Below are 19,167 nucleotides of genomic sequence, written 5' to 3'. Positions count from 1 at the left end.
ATTATTTAATGTGATATAAGGTGAGGTGAATGTTAAGTTGATCAGCCATTTGGGCTCTTTTAAATCTGGTAACGGCACCCGTCTGTACACGTTGTCTTTGAAGTGTAGGATGTATAATTCATCTTCCTCACCAGGCTGATCGAATCCCTCCGTATCTCCCAGGTCGTTAAGTGTAGTGTTGGGATGATGACTAGTCATTATTATACTATTATGATATAATTTCCAACTGGTTTTCTGATAATAATTCAGGGGTTAACTTTATACCCATGAAGTGTATGTTGTCAGGCAGGAAGATATTGATTAGTGATATCTTGTTTTCTACGATCACGTTGACCCCCTGCAGACTGGTCTTGGAGTCGACACCCACCCGCACGTAAACGTTGCAAACTTGAAACTGGTGTCGTTTCACCCACCCTATATTTATTTCATTATATTATCAGGTATTATTCCTTGTTTTACTAGGATGTCTTTTGTGGCCATCGCCATACCAAGGTTCATTATGAGCATACCCATATCCTGTAGGTTGAAATCTAGCTTGATAGTTGGTTGTTTAAGCACCATTTTAGTCAACCGAGCGTACCCTACTGCTAGACTGGCTACCACTGTGGCGTGGTATGCGTCGTTGACGAACGTTTTCCCCTCAGACATTATGTATATGATATAAAATATTTTAAATTATAACATGATATGCGGGTCTACCATGGGGGATACCCCCATACCCCCACTGTTGGGGGTTACCTCACTGTTGGGTTGTGGCTCACTGTGGGAGGTGTATAACCATGTTATAACCACGGCAGCAGTTACGCCTACAGCCAACAACAGTCGGGTTGGGTTGGTCACTTTATGTTGGTTACACCACCGTTTTTTACCGGCAGCTACTCTCTTAGGATTCTTCTGTCTGGTTACTGTTGGAGGTACCTCCACTGAAGGGGTCACTGTTGGGGGTGGGGTCTCCTCCATCACTGTTGGGGGTACCTCCACTGGGGTTTCCTGTGCAGCATCCATCTATACTATTATTATTATTCTTTCTCTCAAATTGGCAATGTTTTGCCGTGATAATCGCCGCCGTCACTGGAGCCAACAACATACCATATTTGTGGTACAGCCCGCAGCTGATAGAGCTCACGGCGTGTTCGATAAAAGGGTCTTTATCTAGGTCCTCCCACAGGTAAAGTCGGCGCTCTGGTGGAATGGGAAGGAATTGTGATACAATACCGGTGTATATCTGGGTCATAGCCGATCCTATTGTCTTTGTCATTTCTGCTCCGAGCCGGGCCTCGTATCTAGCGTACAGCTTATCGATTTCTTCGGCTGACATTTTGTTAATTTTATCTGGAGTGTAGTCTCCAAAGTAATGTTTGGCTTTGCCGCCAACAGCCAACGCCACCAGTTTCTCTCGCTTGGGGGAATCCCCAGTTGGGGAACCCTCCACAGACAATTGTTCGAGCAATTCCTCACACTCCATCTTATAATATAACAAGTAAGATTTAGTTTTAACTATATAATACCCGATGCAGACAAAACACAGAGAAATGAAGGTTAAGTTGCACACGACAAATACTTCAAATATCATAGCTATGCTTAGCATTTGCTTAGCTTTGCTTAGCTTTGCTTAGCTTTTACTTAGCTTTGCTTAGCAAACTATATATGCTACTGGTTGGTCGGTCTTTAGTACGAGCTTAGCGTGTTTAGTTTCAGCGAGCTGTTTCTTTACCCGTTCCCGTTCTAATTTACTCATCACATCGTTCTCTCTCAAACACTCCTCGAACGAATCCCTATCCTTGCAGTGAAATAAGGCCACCCATCGCGTCTGCTCCCTGAGGTCTTTCAACACCGAGTTGAACTTCTGCGTTAGCACCCAGACGCTGTGATTTGCATGCCGGCCGGAGAAGGCCAGGTACGATAGCATGTCTCTCTTTTTTGTTATCTCGCGATTAGCGCTGCAGTCGTCCAGTATAAACAGCGTCGGTTCCCCTTTAAATTTCTCGTGAAGAGCTTTCAACCAGTCCTGCAGGCGTGTTCCAGGGTCGATTTTGTGTACGTCAGGGTCCGTCATTACCCAAGGTCGCGCGTACGTTTTATTCATGCTCAGAGTAGGGCACATGATAACAATGTTATCGAACACATCCTTGTAGTAACCCTCCAACATATCCAACACGAAAACTGTCTTCCCACAACCAGTCTGCCCGCATATGATAGCGCAGTGTGGGTCAGTGGGGAGGGGGAGACCCCCATACCCCCCAGAGGTTGGTAGTTTATTGGGGGGTATAGGGGGGTACCCCCCACTAGTAGATGGCTTGCACGAATCTCCCATTGTCTATATTAAGTTGCGCGTCCATAATAACGTACAGATATAATTTCAACTTACCAGCGGTTTGAGCCTTCTTATTAATCTGGATGGTTATCCCTTCGCTGCCGTTATCTATACGACGCCCGCTACCGTGCAGTTTATCATCATCCGTGGATCGCATGTCCAACCATAGGGCGTACTTGGTGGTCAGGTATTCACCGATCTGCACGGAGCCGAGGTCCAGGTCCTTTGTTATGTAATCCCCAACTGGTAGCTTTTTTATCTCATCCCACTGCTGGTGTGGCCTCATACCATGACTGAACAGCTGGTTGGGCACGCCCTCGATGGTAACTTCCACCTTTTCAATCTCGGGGTTGAAAAACTTCTCGCTGTCCCTCCGGAATGGATCGTAATCCTCCACGGGGACGACCAAGATACCTTTCATCGATCTCGCCGGCACATTCAGGTTGATATTCCACACAGTGTCGCTCTTGTCTCGCACGACTGATCTATGCCTCAGTACGCGATCGTACAGGATAGCCATCTTCCCAGAGTACTGGCTTCGAACCTGCCTGGCCAGCTCCGGGCTAGTGACCATGTCGAACTCAAGAGAGATGTTGTCTATGGCATAACTGGCCTCATCACCGTTCGGCGTACGCACTACTTTGCTATAGTCGTTAAACGTGAGCTCGTATTCGAGCCTATCACCCAGCGCGGCCTGGTAAAACGGCGCGTGTCCCGTGAGCAACTCGAAGTCGAGCGGCACGCAGAATCGATTCCCGTATGCTAGAGCGATGGCCTTTTCACCGTCCGATAGCTTGTCTTGTTGGTCTTGCGTGAAGACGTATCCTATGCGCGCCCGGGTTGATTTGCTGATACCCTGGTACACATCATTGACTCGTTCTCTCTCGCTTTTCCAGAGATCCTTGTAGCAGTGAAACACGTCGCTGTCGTCGATGCTCAGCACCTCGTTACCGCTGATCTTGACGGTCGTTTTCTTGATGATAGCTCGACCCACGTTCCGCACTAGCTCGCGTTTGTCGTTGTCGGAGGTCAACGTGATATTGAACGCCAGTCGAACAGTGCCTGGTACAATGAGGTCATTCTCACCAAGGTTTGGAAATCTAACCAGCAGAGTTTGGTTCTGGTCTATCTTGCTGGGGTTGTTGGTGATGGTCACCGACTGTCGCACGGCTCTGGCACCTAATGGCTCTCTCAATTTTCTGAAAGGATCTAATTTTCTACCGTACATTGTTATATATAAATAAAATATATTTAAATACTAATGGATGAAGACATAGATATGACGGAGATGCCGGGCGCTAGTGCCCAGGCATTCGATGATGAGCAGGAGACCTCATTTACTAGTTCACCATTGAGCCAAGAACTCTTGGAAACAACGGTAAATGATTATTACAAAAGTTTAAAAAGCGATAAAAACTACGTTGAACCCCAGGGTATATACCATAAGAATTTTTTTGTTGATACAAAGGGTGTTCTACGTCTTAAGTCTGCCCCAGGGGTTGACCTCTTTAACAAGATCAATAAAAAACCACTGGCCTTGTCAACTCTAGCCAGCCGCAATGGTGGTGCTGAATTTATCCGTGAACATCTAAACATGCGTGATTACGGTGGTGCAATACCTAAGACCGTTAAAGAAGATCTGCAAGCTACCAGATCCCACCTCACCACTATAGATGAAATGACACCACAGCGTGCTACAGAAGCCTCGGACAGCATAGAAAAACTGTTGAGCACCTACTGGGACAAACCGTTACCGGGGTTTGATTTTCCGGTAAGGGAACTGTACGGCTTAGACGAAGCCGTGAAACGCGTGCGTGGAGAACTCGTGAACAACATGGGGAAACTGAACGAAATCGACGAGCACATCGCTAGGGAAAAAACCAAACTAAACGAAACTGAAAACGATGATATGAAGCGTCGTATCAATGAACGAATACGTGATTTAGAAGACGAGAGACGTACACGATTGGAAGCCGCTTCCTCGAATCGTGAACAGCTTCGATCCCAGATCAGTCGTATTCGGGAAACAATCGATAGAATACTGAATGAGGATACAACTTTAGCCAACAGGATTCGGATATTGTTCCGGGAGCAAGGGATCACCATCGCCAGCATTCTAACTGCATTGGGTTTCATCATATCAACCCTGGTGGTGTCACTGACGGGGGGAATCCCTGTGGGTCCTGCCGGCGGAGGGGGAACTCCCAGCGGTGGTGGTGGTGTTAAAGACTGGATTAAAAAACTCGGGGAAGGCCTAGCTAAACTGGCTGGTAAAGCCGCCGAAGCCCTTCCCGGCATCCTGGGTAGCATCGTCTCGTGGTTGTTGGGCGCTCTGTCTAAAACTGCCATGTGGCTCAGTCAAAACCTGTGGGCAGCCATCGTCGTGGTAAGAGGTACAAGTATGCCTTAACCGTAGTGGACGTAGCCAGTCGTTACAAGGAAGCCGAACCCTTGACCACGAAAGATTCGGCCAAAGTAGCCAAAGGATTAGAACGTATATACAAACGCAGCCCGCTGACTTGGCCAACAGAGCTGCAAGTTGATCCCGGACGGGAGTTCATGGGTGCCGTTTCACAACTGCTAGCCAAACACGATACAAAGGTCAGACGTGGCACGGCCGGAGCCCATCGCAGCCAAGCCATAGTTGAGAGATTTAATAGGACTTTGGCTGAGCGCTTGTTCGGTCATCAATATGCTAGGGAAATGACAACCACTGGAAAACGATCGACCGAATGGGTAGCGAGGTTACCCGAGGTGGTGTCGGCAATCAACCATGAAGTCACCCGGCTCACTGGTAAGAAACCGGCAGACGCTATCAAACTAAAATCAATAGTTGCAGAGTCGGCCGCTCCATTGCGTGGGAAGGAGAAACAAATACCAGATAGGGCCCTAGTGAGGTATCTATACCAGCCGGGGGAACACGAGGGTGATAGCCGTAAGCGAGCCACCGATCCTATATGGTCAGTCAAAACTTACAACATAGATAAAGTGGATATGAAAGCCGACGAACCTAACTTGTACTACTTGAGGGGTGGGCCGGGTAGGGGATTTGTAAGAGAAGAATTATTGATCGTACCGTACGGCACAGTGTTACCGCCTGCCAAGTCACGGTAAACGTGATGGCGTGGCTTTGTAGTAGGGGTAATAATAGCAAGAGCTAATGGTCCCACCAAAGCCTCATTTAGTAAATGAGGCTTTTTAGAGGGGTTTTTGAAAAGTGTTTTCGGACTATCATTCCCTATACTACTGTACCATGTCCTGACAGATTCTATCCTACTTGAAAGTGTGAGAAAGGAGACATATTAGAGTCCAAACTGCTTCAGATCCCTCCACAAGCACCCAAGTTATGACTGGACTATGCAAGCTAATGGTGGGGAAATATTTGTTAAACATACCTCATTCGCTCATACTCCAGGGAAGTGGTCAACACACGGTCATCACCAACATAAACCTCCACAAAGGGTGTGCAGCCATTCCTTCAACCACAAGAAACAGGAGATTATATTATTAAAAACAAAATTTGATATATGAACTAAAGGAAGACAGGTAACTTAGGGACTGACCAATCTCACATTCAAAAGTAAATTGTTCCTTAAATTTTTTGAAAAAATTATCCTTCATGCATCTGAGTAAAGAAATTGTCTGCCACAAAAATTAGCACAAAGATACTCCCCTCCTTCACACACACCCTTATATCAAAAGCCTGCCCCTTAAGACTTAGGAGGACTTCAAGGATTCTTCATTGTGATGTATCAAATAATGAAACATGACTTTCCATGTGACTTTCCATTTCTGAAAGCACTGCTTACCTCAAATATACTACCCAGCATTTGCCTGCCTGACCATGCTAACAGATCAAGTAGCAATATGAGTCAGAATATATCTTGAAGTCCCCCTCCACAAGTACATAACGAGTGGTAATAATGTAGAGTACTGCAGTGGGTAAAGAGTCTTACTTCATCTTGTTGAAGAGGGGCACTGGTGACATGACCAGCTGGGCCAGCATCACTGGACGGCTGTGGGGCTTCACTTCTTCATCAGACACCATCTCACTGATGTAGTTGATGTACCTTTACACACAAACAAGTCAGCAGTGATCAGAGCTAACAGCAACAAGCTGGCATGCTATGACTGAAGTGATGCCAAGATAACTATATATTTCTCTTTCATTTTAATGTAAACAAAGGATGACAAGTTCCAATATACTCACCTTTTCTGAGATGGTGAGACACCTGGGGCCAGCCTGCGAGCAGTGAACATATGTAGTGCTGACTCTGCGTTGTCAAATAGACGACAGAACACAAGGAATGCTCCAATGACTGTTGCTGACTGGGCCTTACCATCAAGACAGTGGACAACACAGATGTTCTTGGGGTTTTGGCGTAACCACAGGTGCATGTTCTTGCATATGGCAAATAGGTTAGCTAGTGTTGGAGCCTTCTTCTGAACCCAGCCACATTCAGACACCTGCAGGCAATGATACACGTTAAGTGTGTGACTGAATATATCATTCTGACGATCACAAGTGGTGTTCCGATTAACTGAAATAATCAAACATTAGTCAAAGTGACCAAACAACCAAGCAATCAATGTCATAAACATTTTTTCATGATTGAACACAAATAATTTTGGAATTATTGTTAATAAGGTCTTGACAATGGAACATCTTAAAAGTTGTCAGGGCCTGAAAAAATGTATAATTCTTGGAAAATCGATTCTAAAACTGAAATGTCATGACTGAATATTTGCTGACTCCAGGAAGTGTATGTTCATGATATATTAGTCATCACTTTAAAGGAGCAAGTTGTATCATGTTTTACATCTCTAAAACAACATGAATAGGAAAATCTGACAAATGACGCTAACCAACTTCTTTCAATGATTGTTTGTTGGTAATGAAGCAATCATCAGTTGTGAAATTTCAATGAATTCCCAATACAAACAAACAAACACAGAATTTCCTTACATGCACACAGGAAATAGGCATTGAAAACGTTTAATGTGAATGTCACTAACTGATTTCAATTTGATACTTTACTGAAAACATAATAGGTAAATAAATCTGAATATCCTCCTGTTTTGAAATGCTTAAAGCGCAATGTCAAATTAAATTAATTATGTAAGTGTCAATGTATCTTTAAACAAATGTCCATTTCCACAAGTGCTGTTTGCCCTTATTGCTTGATCCTGTGGATGTATTCCATGACATCTGCACATCCTGTGGGCACAGCAATCTAGTTCACAGACTTACCCTATTTTCAAATTTAGCCACTCTATATGATCTCTGTGACAGGTTATAGACAGCATAGGAGTTTCGGTGCCGATTCTCCAGGAAGGCTCGTACATCATCTATATGGTTCTTGATGGCTGACTCCACACCTTCTGCCGGATATGACATCACTGTGGAATAATGTAATTTTCTGAATAAAACCGATATGTTATACTTATCCTGACCTTTTGCTTATCTCCTCTCTCTATGCAAAGACAGAGGAACACTTGATATCCCTAGAAGTTCCCTTCTAATTGAAGTGGATGTACAATACGCTCACCCACCGGAAGCCTCATTTTCCTGCCAATACGGTCACATGACCAGCCATACTTGTCACTGTCTCCGAAATCTCAAGAACCTGACATGAGAATTATTGCGAATTCAGTGTGCCTGAGAGTGGCGGTTGGGAGGGCTTGATGCCATGAGTCATGATTAGAAAAAATATCAATTTTATTCAGAAAATTACTTATTTTTCCTTATCCTGACTCATGCTTATTACGCTTACAGAATCCGATGGAAATCGTGATGGGTCTGTTGACTGCTATATAAGTACATCCAGTACTCCCCCACCTTTCAGGAACTATAACAGCAGTAGTTCAGTCCTGTTCTTCCAATATTCATCTGTGATATGGGTGGTGGGGGGAAGAGATCACATACAGTCGAACTTGTCTTCCCGTGAAACATTCGTTGACAAGAAATGTGATGATCTATAGATCAGTTAGCATCCTGCTAGTGTCAAATATAACTGTATGTCAAGATTTTCATCAAGACCAGTCGCGACCTTACTTCATGTACATGTGTCTTCAGTACGAGTACAGAGTCACAGTCACTCATGCTGGTCTGTTCAAGACGTGTGCATGGACTCTCAACCATAATACTCTGCAGAGTGTCTTGGTCTCAACAAGTCACATGATAAAACGGTGAGTGAAACTCAGCGCCGTTGTGGAACTGTTAGTTGTTGTGCGACATGTGGCCCAGATTGGTGAATGCCAGTTATGTCCTCCGTGGCTGTGGTTGGCAAACACCGTATCTGATTTCCAAAAGCAGTGCTTCATTACAGTTGTTAGTGAGCAGTTTCCATGTAGAGCAAGTGTTGATGCTAAGGCTTTCCCTTTGTGTGGATTGGAGGAGGAGGTTCAAGTCCTGCTGTTTTGTAGTCCCTCAGAATAACGGCTCTCATTCATACCGAGATAGTGTTGTGGGATACTTCCATAGGTGTCTTAGTATATAATGGGATGAATAGGGGCTAGTTTCAGTTCGTTAGTGATATACTTTCAACACTCTGATTGGGTATAATCATAAATCCTGTGTATCATGTGACCCGTGGACTGTAGATAATGTTGTGATGTGGAATTGTCTATCTAGCTGTCCAGGCAGTTGATTTTTGGTGATGAAATCTCAGTCCCAGATGTACAATATCACGATCACTGAGGTCAGACCATCAGTACTGGGAACCAATCTCTCATTGGTTAAGAAGGCACAACCAAAATCAGTTTTTATCAGCGTTCTCTGTTTTATCTTTCAGATGACTTTTCAGTAGTAGTAATGGTGGGGGAACGCACAAGCGTTCAGCCCTTCCCATGAGATGCTGAGAGCGTCTGTTGCCCACACTGCTGAACCTTGTGGCAAATAGGTTTATTTGCTGAGATCTGAATGTCTGGCTGACGAGTTGAAACACCACTGGATGTAGCATCCATTCCGTTGGAGATAGCTGTAGAGGGTGTGACAGCGCATCTGCCATGATGTTGTGTGCACGTGGGATGTGAAATTCCTTAATGAGGAGCTTCAAGTCCTTGACTATATCAAAGAGTTGAAAGGTCAGCTGTAGCAGCGTGTGAGATTGCGTCCATCCTTGCGTGGTTATGCTGAACAATATTGTGGAATTGTCGGTGTGAACCATCAGTAGTTTGTTCCACAATGTTATCTACCAATGATGTAATGTGTTGATTACAGCTTTCACCTCCAGGTGGTTGAGATGCAGAATGCGTTCATTGCTCATCCAGATTCCTGCCGCCACCTCATTGTCCAGGTAATCACTCCAACTTTATAACGAACCATCTACATAAAGATGGTTGTTGTAGACTGCAGATAGTTGCAGATGGTCAAATCCTGCGCCAAAGTAGGCAGACCAAATAGACATTGCCACTGTCGTAGCAGTAACAGAGACATTCTTGAATTCTGATCCACCGATCCCCTGGAGTGAGAAATCAAATCCCGAGGAATTGAAGATCTTGCTGCGGCTCTAAATTCTGACTTCCGTATATTCACAAGCCATCTGAATTGAGTTAGCAGCCTTATGGTGAAGTCTAACTGTAGTCTGAGTTGACTTGTCTCGTGATGAGCTTGAATGCCATTGTCCAGGTAATCACCAATGTAGGTAGGTGACAATGGGCTTGGTGACACAAGCAAATACCCACGCTGCCAAAGATGTTCCAAATGGTAGAACGATCCATTAGTATTGCTGACTGTTGAATAGGAAGCGCAGATATTTCCTGGAGTCCTGATGTATCAGAATGTGCAGGTAGGCGTCTTGTAGATCGATGCTGGCTAGAAAATATGCTGGATGGATGAGATGCTGCTACTGTGGTAGACGGATCACTCTGAACCATTCTGGCTTCAGTACGCAAACCTTGTTAACTCCTTCATACTGTAGATGAATCGAAACATTTCCTGGGCGTTTTTCTTGGGGTACAAGAAGTTTTTCTTGGGTACAGTCAGCAGTGTCGGTTGATTGGCAGGAGCATGTGACGAGTTGAGTGTAGACGTTGTAGATGTCTGCATAGAAAGTAGACTCTCTGAAGGTTGTAAGGTTGTAAGGTTGTAGCATTGTTGTTGATGTACTTGATGAAGGTCCAGCAGACGCTGAACATTGATCAAAAGTGTTGATGATCTGTACCTCAGGAAGAAGTGGAAGAGGTCGTAGATGTGACGTTGGTCAGGAGGGAAAATCCCAGTGCTGAAGGACTTTGCCCTAGACATTGAGTGTAGTTTCAGTGCTGGCCTAGTAGTTGAAGACTTAAAGTTAGATGATGATGATGATGATGATGATGATGATGATGATGATGATGATGATGATGATGATGACTTAAACTTCTAGGTTGAGATGATCACAATTATGAAGACATCCTCTTCTGTGATCTAGATGAAGTCTCACTGGTATTTCAACCATGCCCCCCAGATACACAAGGTTGATCACTAAAATCATGAATGTCAGCCATGGTCAACATACAGTTGCTAGATGAAGAATCAACCGATCTATTGGACATGACTTGAGAGAGCCTATGTTTTTTGTCCTCAGCATGCCTTTGAACAGTATATAAATATGCATGAAGGACATAAAATACAGTCAGGCCGCCTTAGTCCGGACCCCGACAATCTGATTCCAACGATATCCGAACAATAGCTAGCTGTAACCAATCTTGTTTACTATGTAAACTCATTACCTGTTGATTCAGTAAAGGTTCGGATAATCCCCTCACACCATGAGCCCCATTCAGTGATAATTGTTAAGTGACACTTCCGAGTTGAACATGTCGTTAGGTTGTGATTTTGATCAATTAGTAGGTCTCACTTTTGATTAGTTTGAGTAATGCCTGTCAAGCTTACTTGCTGTATAAAACACCGATCATGTCAAAATTATAAGATTATAACATGGACGAGACGGGGTTGTTTTATAAACTCGGACCAAATCACACACTGGCAAACAAGAAAATGGCTGGCACAAAGAAATCGAAAGAAAGAATCACCATCGCCTTGTGTGCAAACACAATTGGATCAGTCAAAATCAAGTCATTTGTAATCACTAATTCTAGACCTCCCAGACGTTTTGAAAGAGACTTTAATCCAGAAATGTATGTCCGATATCGCTTTAACAAGAAAGCACGGATGACAATGGATATGTTTTGTGACTGGCTAAGATCATTTGACAGACAAATGCGATCACGTGGTTGACACGTGATTTTATTTTGTGACAATGCTGCCAGTCACAAGTGTGCCAATGTCAAACTGACCAACGTGAAAGTTCATTTCTTGTTCCCAGACACCACATCGCAGAACTTTCAAGGCACTTTACAAGAAATATCTCGTCAAGCATTTCATATAGTGTGCTGAAAACAACCAGCAACAAACGCTTAATCTCCAAGAAGATTTCTTTCACAAGTGAGTTTTGTTACGTGTATGTAAAATGTATGCAGACATGATTGTATGCATTGGTTGGTTGTTATATGGATATTCAAGTTGTTATGTCTACAAACTGCAATAAAGTCTTTTGGAACTTATATATGTTCGTATGTTTTTGTATTGCCATGTCAAAAGGAAGTAACTCTACTGTAGTGTTCATAAAAGTTTGTTTCAGTAGCCTGTACGTTTCACTATCCAAATGTTTTTGATGAAAAACAGAAGTGTCCGGATTAATGCGGCCTGACTGTATACCGATCAAATGCCGACAGACTTAACTCTCACTGGGAGCAAAATGTCATCAACTGAGACCAAGTCTAAATCAAAGAAAACATGTCCAAAACACATGAAAATTTGTATATTTCAACATAACTTTACATCATGACCATAACAAATACAACCCAAAAAACGAATATGACACAATTTAGGTGAAAGGACCAAAATATAAGCAAAACCTTATCGCCATACTGGGACCCAAAGGGCTTCCAACTGTCCTCGTCAGGCGATGAAGTAGAGAGTGACAAGCATGGCTGGTCAAGTGAATGCATTGGTGGGAAAGAAAAGCTTCTGGTAGGTGAGTGTATGGTATGTCTGCCTCAGTTAGAAGTGGACGTCAAGGGATTTCATGTGTTTCACTATCTTCACATAGACGGAGGAGTTAATCAAAGCATGAGTCATGAGAAGGAAAAATCAAATGACTTGCCTATACTTGTTGATTGGAGAAACAAAGTCACTTTCAAAGCACTTGGAGAACAATCACAATTTCCACAGCAACAAACACAAAAAGTAGCCTGTTGTCAAAACCTAGAAGGACTAGTCACTGACAGAAAAGTTTACATACACCGTGACTCCAAAATAAACTATGGACTGATTGGACATACTTCTTGTGTTTAATATATTAATGTTCACTTCCTAATAAATTCTGCAAAGATTTCACATTTCAGTATTTACCGTTAACCAAGGTGCAACAAAACTGATTGTATTACAAAGTTAAAAAAACATTGTACATAAATGTACACATACTCAAACATTATCCAGAACATATTCAGAATCTAATTTGATGATTCTGAATACCCCAACCTTCAAATTCTACAACAATCTAGTGAGAGGTCAGTGAATGGATCATCTGGAGCACTGTTAACTTCATCTTTCTATTTCATGGCTATACTAAACTTTCATCAAAACAGGTACATTCCCACCATCACATACCTACCTGAGAGTCTGGACGTGATGTAGGAAAAGTCAAGATCTGATTTGTTCATTGTTCTGAAATGAAAAAACAACAACTGAGTGAATGAGTCATTCACATGAATGAGTTGAATGCCAACTTTAGCAATATTCCAGCAATAACATGGATGCGGACTGTTTTTATGCAACGGTTTTTATGTGTTAAACAGAGAATGACAGAGAAAGCCATCCAGAAATCTGATACTGTGACTTCTACTGATAGATAGTGATAGTGTAACTTAAGCTGATACAGAGTACAGGGTGGTACTTACGCTGATACAGTCTCCATAACCTTGCTAGAAGCATCCTTGATGTTCTTCACTAGACTGCCTGCACCGCCTCTGAGACTGGAGAAGAGGGCTGTGGCACTGGACTGGGCAGGTGATGGTGCTGACCTCTGTGGAGTCCCTGGGTTGTTCACAGGAGGTCTTGATGGAGGTTCTGCATTATAAGATAGAATATAATTACAAAATAAAGCACACAAGGCGATGAGACTGATTATGAAATCAACTAACAATCTCTCAGTAACTTACCATCTGTTCTCCAGACACATAATTTGATCACATCTAAAACAGTTGGAATGAAAAGCCAAAGTAGAGCATGTATAATCTTACATGGACTGTGGACTTGTTGTAAATTTAATTGTAGGCCTGTATGCTTTAGGAATGGTAGCTCTTAACCAAATATGTCTTGATGTCCTTAGAAACAACCTCATCACCTCCTCATCTGATAGGCTCAACATATTCAGCAAGGAATCAGAGTGGCTGAGATTGGATCAAGTTTGAATTCTCCAGACTGACCTACCATCAAAACTGGAACAGAAGTTGAGCTTTTGAAGAATCTGAAGATTTCTACTGTTTAAACTACAGACATTTCTTGTGATAGATCATCATGTGAGTGAGTTGTGGCATGAAAGAACTACAGTGCCATAGAAAGTCCAGCTAGTAGGCCCAGCAATGTGCAGTGTCTGCTATGAATTACAACCCAAGGATGCAGATGATGTAGGACTGGATCATGTGGATAGGCATGTTGCAAATCTAATGATGCCAAGAGGTCGCACATCTAGTGTGATGTAAGCTGAAATGCAGATCCATCAGAACTAGTAGTGTGAAGTAAGTTGGGTTTGAAGGATCTGTTGATGGAATCCTGCACATAACTTTCAAATTCCTGTTGTGGTAACCCAATATTGCATCCATGGATGTTGATTCTGTCCAGTGACAATAGAATATGGTTGAACAGCTGCTGATGGCAACTAATAATCTGTGAACAAAATCACTCAGACTGAGAGTTTTGACACCGGCCTGAAACATATTGATCACTCGGCTTTTGTGTTGACATCTTTCTGATTCTTTAAGATGAAGATCCATGGCACTCACACTTTCAGCACATGCTGTGGGAATAGAGTCTGTCAGATTTGACAATGAAGAACCCAAGTCTGAATTTTTCACTAACAGGTTGTTGGTCATTCAGTGTGCAATGCAAAAGTGTAGATGTAAAGTGATTGCTGAGAAGGCAATTACTGAGATAGCTGTCACTGTCAACATAAACAACAATTTTGTCCAGACAAAAACAGAAGAAAACAACAAAAATAGCTATCTTCAACTACACCACAGTTATCAGGGGATTAAAGGCAGAAAGTTCAGCCCAACCCAAAAAAAGTCAAGAGTCAAACAGCCAATCATCTGGTGTCTGCGCATTCCCCCAATGTAGGCTGTCACCAAATTAGAAGATATTGAGCACAACAGTTCATGAGATATCACATTAACAAGAGTTTGAAATGTGGTCAAAGAGTCGTGGTAACCTTAAAAATACGATCAAGGTCACCCAAATCCACTGGTGTCTCTGTAATCCCCCAATGTAGGCTGTCATCAAATTTGAAAACAACAGTTTATAAGATATAACTTTAACAAGAAAACGGGACATGCGTACGGACATGCAGAGGCTACTGAATATATAGCACCCCATTCCATGTTGCAGCAGAGGACAATGAATATGCACATGATTGAATAATGTACCTGTAAATATGTCTATTTTTGACAATTTTCACACAAACTAAACCACTCAGATGATCAAGAAAAAATGACCAGTTTTTGACTTTTTATCACAATGCCACACTGTAGTTGTTCTCTTCTTGGCAGAAGAATGCATCACCTGGGCTTCCATACTAGGTCGTGACGATGCACTTTAACGAGTAACCCAAAAACATGTACGTCACTTCTCCCGCTCATGTTGGCGGACAGACATGAAATGTTTGCTGCATTGGAAACCCTCGGATGACAGAACTTTCTGAACAAATTTAAGAAAGGTGAGATGATATCTAATTACAGAATTACAGTTTTGATAATCTACTGACATGCAATAACTTACATGATCATCTTATCATTCCGAAAACATGTTACACCATAGTATATCAGAATGGGAAAAAATCTACAGTATCAGAGATGCCAACCACTCAGATTTTGGAGGAGTTACTCTGATTTTCAAACACAAAATCTACTCTGTGATTTGTCTGAAAAAAAAAACCTCTGATTTTTAGATCTATTTCTGTAGGGGAGGCCGGCACCTGACACCCACTGTCAAAAGGGTCCTCTCCTCTCATGTTTACCACCAACTAACACCATCAGGGTTCAAGAATTGCTTTGGGCAAGGCATGACTCCGTTTTCATTTGATTCAGGTTTGGCATCTCTGCAGCATAACAGAGGGTGTTAATTCTACATTTAGTCATACTGGTCATACCCTGACTGGGAGCAACTGTTACATCTCCAATCTGCAGTGCTTCTTTTAGGTTGACTATCCTGGCTGCAGCAATTGCCTGCAGGCGATCTATGATGTCAGATATATCCGGCCGTTGAGTCGGGTCTACTTGCAGCATGGCTCCTGAAATATGAACATCAAAGTGTTCTCTCACCTATCTCTCTTTGTCATATTTCCTCATCACATGACGATCATTATCATATAGACAAATACATTTCTTTGTATTATGGACCAAATTTGGGGATGCAGGGCAAAAAATGAAGAAATAAATTGCATAGATAAATATTAAAATGTTTGCATTATGGATTTATGGGCAAAACACATAGTAAGAAGATCTTTCACCACACTATGACAGCACCAGGTCATATTATTCTCAGCATTTACGATCTGATCAATGCTCTGACTGAGATCTTTATTCGCAGAGACGGGATACTTATCATAACTTCCATACTTAGACTCATTGAAAATCATATGTGTTGCTCTTTGTCCATATATTGTTTTCAGAATGAAAATGGCATGTATTGTGGGAGGGCCTGTAGTGACTAGTCAAACTGTCTTATGTGTCAAATGTATCTCACAACAAAAAAATTGACTACATTTATGTTACTGATTATTTTATATTTGTAACTTCGTCAGTAGAAAACATGCAAACAACAATACAAAAATTAGATATAATTTTATTGTTACGATAACAAAACTTCATTGAAAAGAAATTCTTTGATGTTAAAATGGTAACAGCTTAAACATACTGAAATGCTTAGCATAACAGAATCTTCAACTGAAATTATACATAATCATGTCTACCAATGATTAATCACATTTTTCCTGTTCTCATGTACACAGTTTGTTCACCTTCAACAATACAACAAAGTTAAGACAGGGCAATAAATAGCAATTATGCTGTGTACTAAAAACATATGATACTCAAGAATACATATTCCAAATATGCATAAAGCAAGTGGTCATCAATGGACCCCCCTCAATGTGTACGGTGACTTACTGATAAGATCATGAAACACTGAGTACTCTGTGTCCGTGTCTGGGATGCTGTAGTTGGCATTGATGATTCTTAGTTTGGCTGAGTCTTCGAATGGATGGTCCATGAAACAGAGCTTGAACAGTACACAACCCAGTGCCTGCAACAAAAGGGGACACCAACATGACAGTACTTGGATCATCTAGACAAAATGAAGGGCTCCTGATATATCCCTTGCACACAGAATTTGAAAGCAACAAACACTTGCATCTAATGTCAAGTCTGGTTTCAGAATACATAATCAGTAACAACGACTCAAAACAGCTGTTGAGCATACACATCTTAAGAAGAATCGACAAACATGTCTTCAGATAATTACTTTCATGACATTGACCTTTGAATCACTAATGACTGCCAAACACATTTTATCTGACAGATTGTGGGGAAGGTCAGACACAACACCCACTACTGATCTGTAAGCTTGTGTTGCCATGACCTTGAATATTAAATTAATGTCACCAAAATCAACTGCACCTTCCCTAGATGAAGCTTGATTTTGAATGTGAAGAAAATCCTGAGAACCGTTCTTAAGGTATCTTGCTGACAAGCTTAACATGCAGCTTAACATGCTGAAATCATCAAAGTGTTGCCATGACCTTGGAAATTGTGTGAAGGTCACCAAAATCAACTGGGCCTGTGCCTTCCCTAGAATAAGCTTATTCCCTAGAAATAATTCTGGGAATAATTCTTGCTGACAAGGGTAAAAGGTTTAAGTCCCCTTATGACCTTGAAATGAAGGTAAAGGTCACCAAACCTTACTGAGACCTGTGTTTTACTATCATATACCTAGGTACCAAATATGAAAAGAATCTAGTGAATGGTTCTTAAGATATTCCAATTCATACGTACATACGCACGTACATACAGATGGAGCCTTATACTATATTCCCTCCTTCGCGGTAAACACATGGTAGGGGATAACAAAAGACATATCATGTGCTACTTGCATGGTATGTATCTCTAGGTATGTCATCAATATCAATATACCCTGACACAGTGTTCTCTTCCTATTTGGTTCCCCTTTTTAACTCCACAATGACATTCATATCTGGAAAACACATTCCATATTTGGTTCTAGATTCATAACAGTAACTGAGAAAATCATGGCATGACTAGGACCATAACTCTGTAACAAATTGTTTCCATAACATGGTTTCCGTTTCTGTAACTCCATCAAGGCAGTCATGTTCTCAAAACACATACCAAATTTGGTTTGCTTATCTAGAGTGGTTTCTGAAAAAAAAAATGTGTCTCCATCATCTCAGACGGACAGAGCTCAAAAATAGAAATCAGCACCAGCAAGGACAACATTAAAGGTATCAAAGGGCTAGTAGAATTTCAAACAGAGTTCAGAGTGATGGTTGCTGGATTGGACTCATCCCAAAAGTATCAGAATGTGTCCTTCACTGATAAAGTATCTCCTAAACATAACATGCAACAATAAGTTTCTTTTTACCTATATGTTGCCTGTCTCATTGATAGGGAAGCTGGGTCCAGCAGGTTAAATATATATTTACCCATATGTTGCCTGCCTCATTGATAGGGAAGCCTGGTCCAGCAGGTTAAATATATATTTACCCACATGTCACCTGCCTCATTGATAGGAAGCCGGGTCCAGCAGGTTAAATACATATTTACCCACATGTCGCCTGCCTCATTGATAAGGAAGCCGGGTCCAGCAGGTTAAATATATATTTACCCATATGTTGCCTGCCTCATTGATAGGGAAGCCCGGTCCAGCAGGTTAAATATATATTTACCCACAAGTCACCTGCCTCATTGATAGGAAGCCGGGTCCAGCAGGTTAAATACATATTTACCCACATGTCGCCTGCCTCATTGATAAGGAAGCCGGGTCCAGCAGGTTAAATATATATTTACTCATATGTCGCCTGCCTCATTGATTGGGAAGCCGGGTCCAGCAGGTTAAATATATATTTACTCATATGTCGCCAGCCTCATTGATTGGGAAGCCGGGTCCAGCAGGTTAAATATATATTTACTCATATGTCGCCTGCCTCATTGATTGAGAAGCCGGATACTGCAGGTTAAATGTATATTTACCCATATGTCGCCTGCCTCATTGATAGGGAAGTTCTGGTACAGGTCCAGCATCTCAGGAGCTCGGTACATAGGTGTTGTGTTCTTAGCAATCTGCAAACACATAATGTTAGAAACCACAAATAAACAAATATCTAGAATAAGCTTTCATTAAAGAAACTTGTGACATGCTACATTAGTGCATACTAATTCTGACACACTGTCATGTTGGAGGTGAGGTCAAATGGAATTTAATGTCGTAAGATTATTTCGCTCATTTCAAAAGTGGTTCTAATACTGCTAGTTCAATGAGATTCCATGCTGCAGTTAAACATGAATACCCCACATTA

General features: G+C 42.0%; 1 protein-coding gene across 1 annotated transcript in view; it reads right to left on the bottom strand.

Moving 5' to 3' along the window:
* Positions 1-19,167, bottom strand: part of LOC137290509 (cyclin-G-associated kinase-like) — a 69,791-nt gene that overhangs the window by 16,029 nt on the left and 34,595 nt on the right. The window contains exons 7-15 of the mRNA XM_067821489.1: positions 18,842-18,931; positions 16,742-16,877; positions 15,724-15,864; positions 13,259-13,427; positions 12,973-13,025; positions 7,566-7,714; positions 6,525-6,781; positions 6,271-6,384; positions 5,710-5,790 (exon numbers count right to left, since the gene is read on the bottom strand). Coding sequence (XP_067677590.1) covers positions 5,710-5,790; positions 6,271-6,384; positions 6,525-6,781; positions 7,566-7,714; positions 12,973-13,025; positions 13,259-13,427; positions 15,724-15,864; positions 16,742-16,877; positions 18,842-18,931 — 1,190 coding nt within the window. The remainder of the gene's footprint in view (positions 1-5,709; positions 5,791-6,270; positions 6,385-6,524; positions 6,782-7,565; positions 7,715-12,972; positions 13,026-13,258; positions 13,428-15,723; positions 15,865-16,741; positions 16,878-18,841; positions 18,932-19,167) is intronic.

This window comes from Haliotis asinina, chromosome 7, assembly GCF_037392515.1.
Source record: "Haliotis asinina isolate JCU_RB_2024 chromosome 7, JCU_Hal_asi_v2, whole genome shotgun sequence".
NCBI classification, from domain to species: domain Eukaryota; kingdom Metazoa; phylum Mollusca; class Gastropoda; order Lepetellida; family Haliotidae; genus Haliotis; species Haliotis asinina.
The sequence above is the reverse complement of the archived record's forward strand: the minus strand, read 5'-3'. Positions and strand labels throughout refer to the sequence as shown.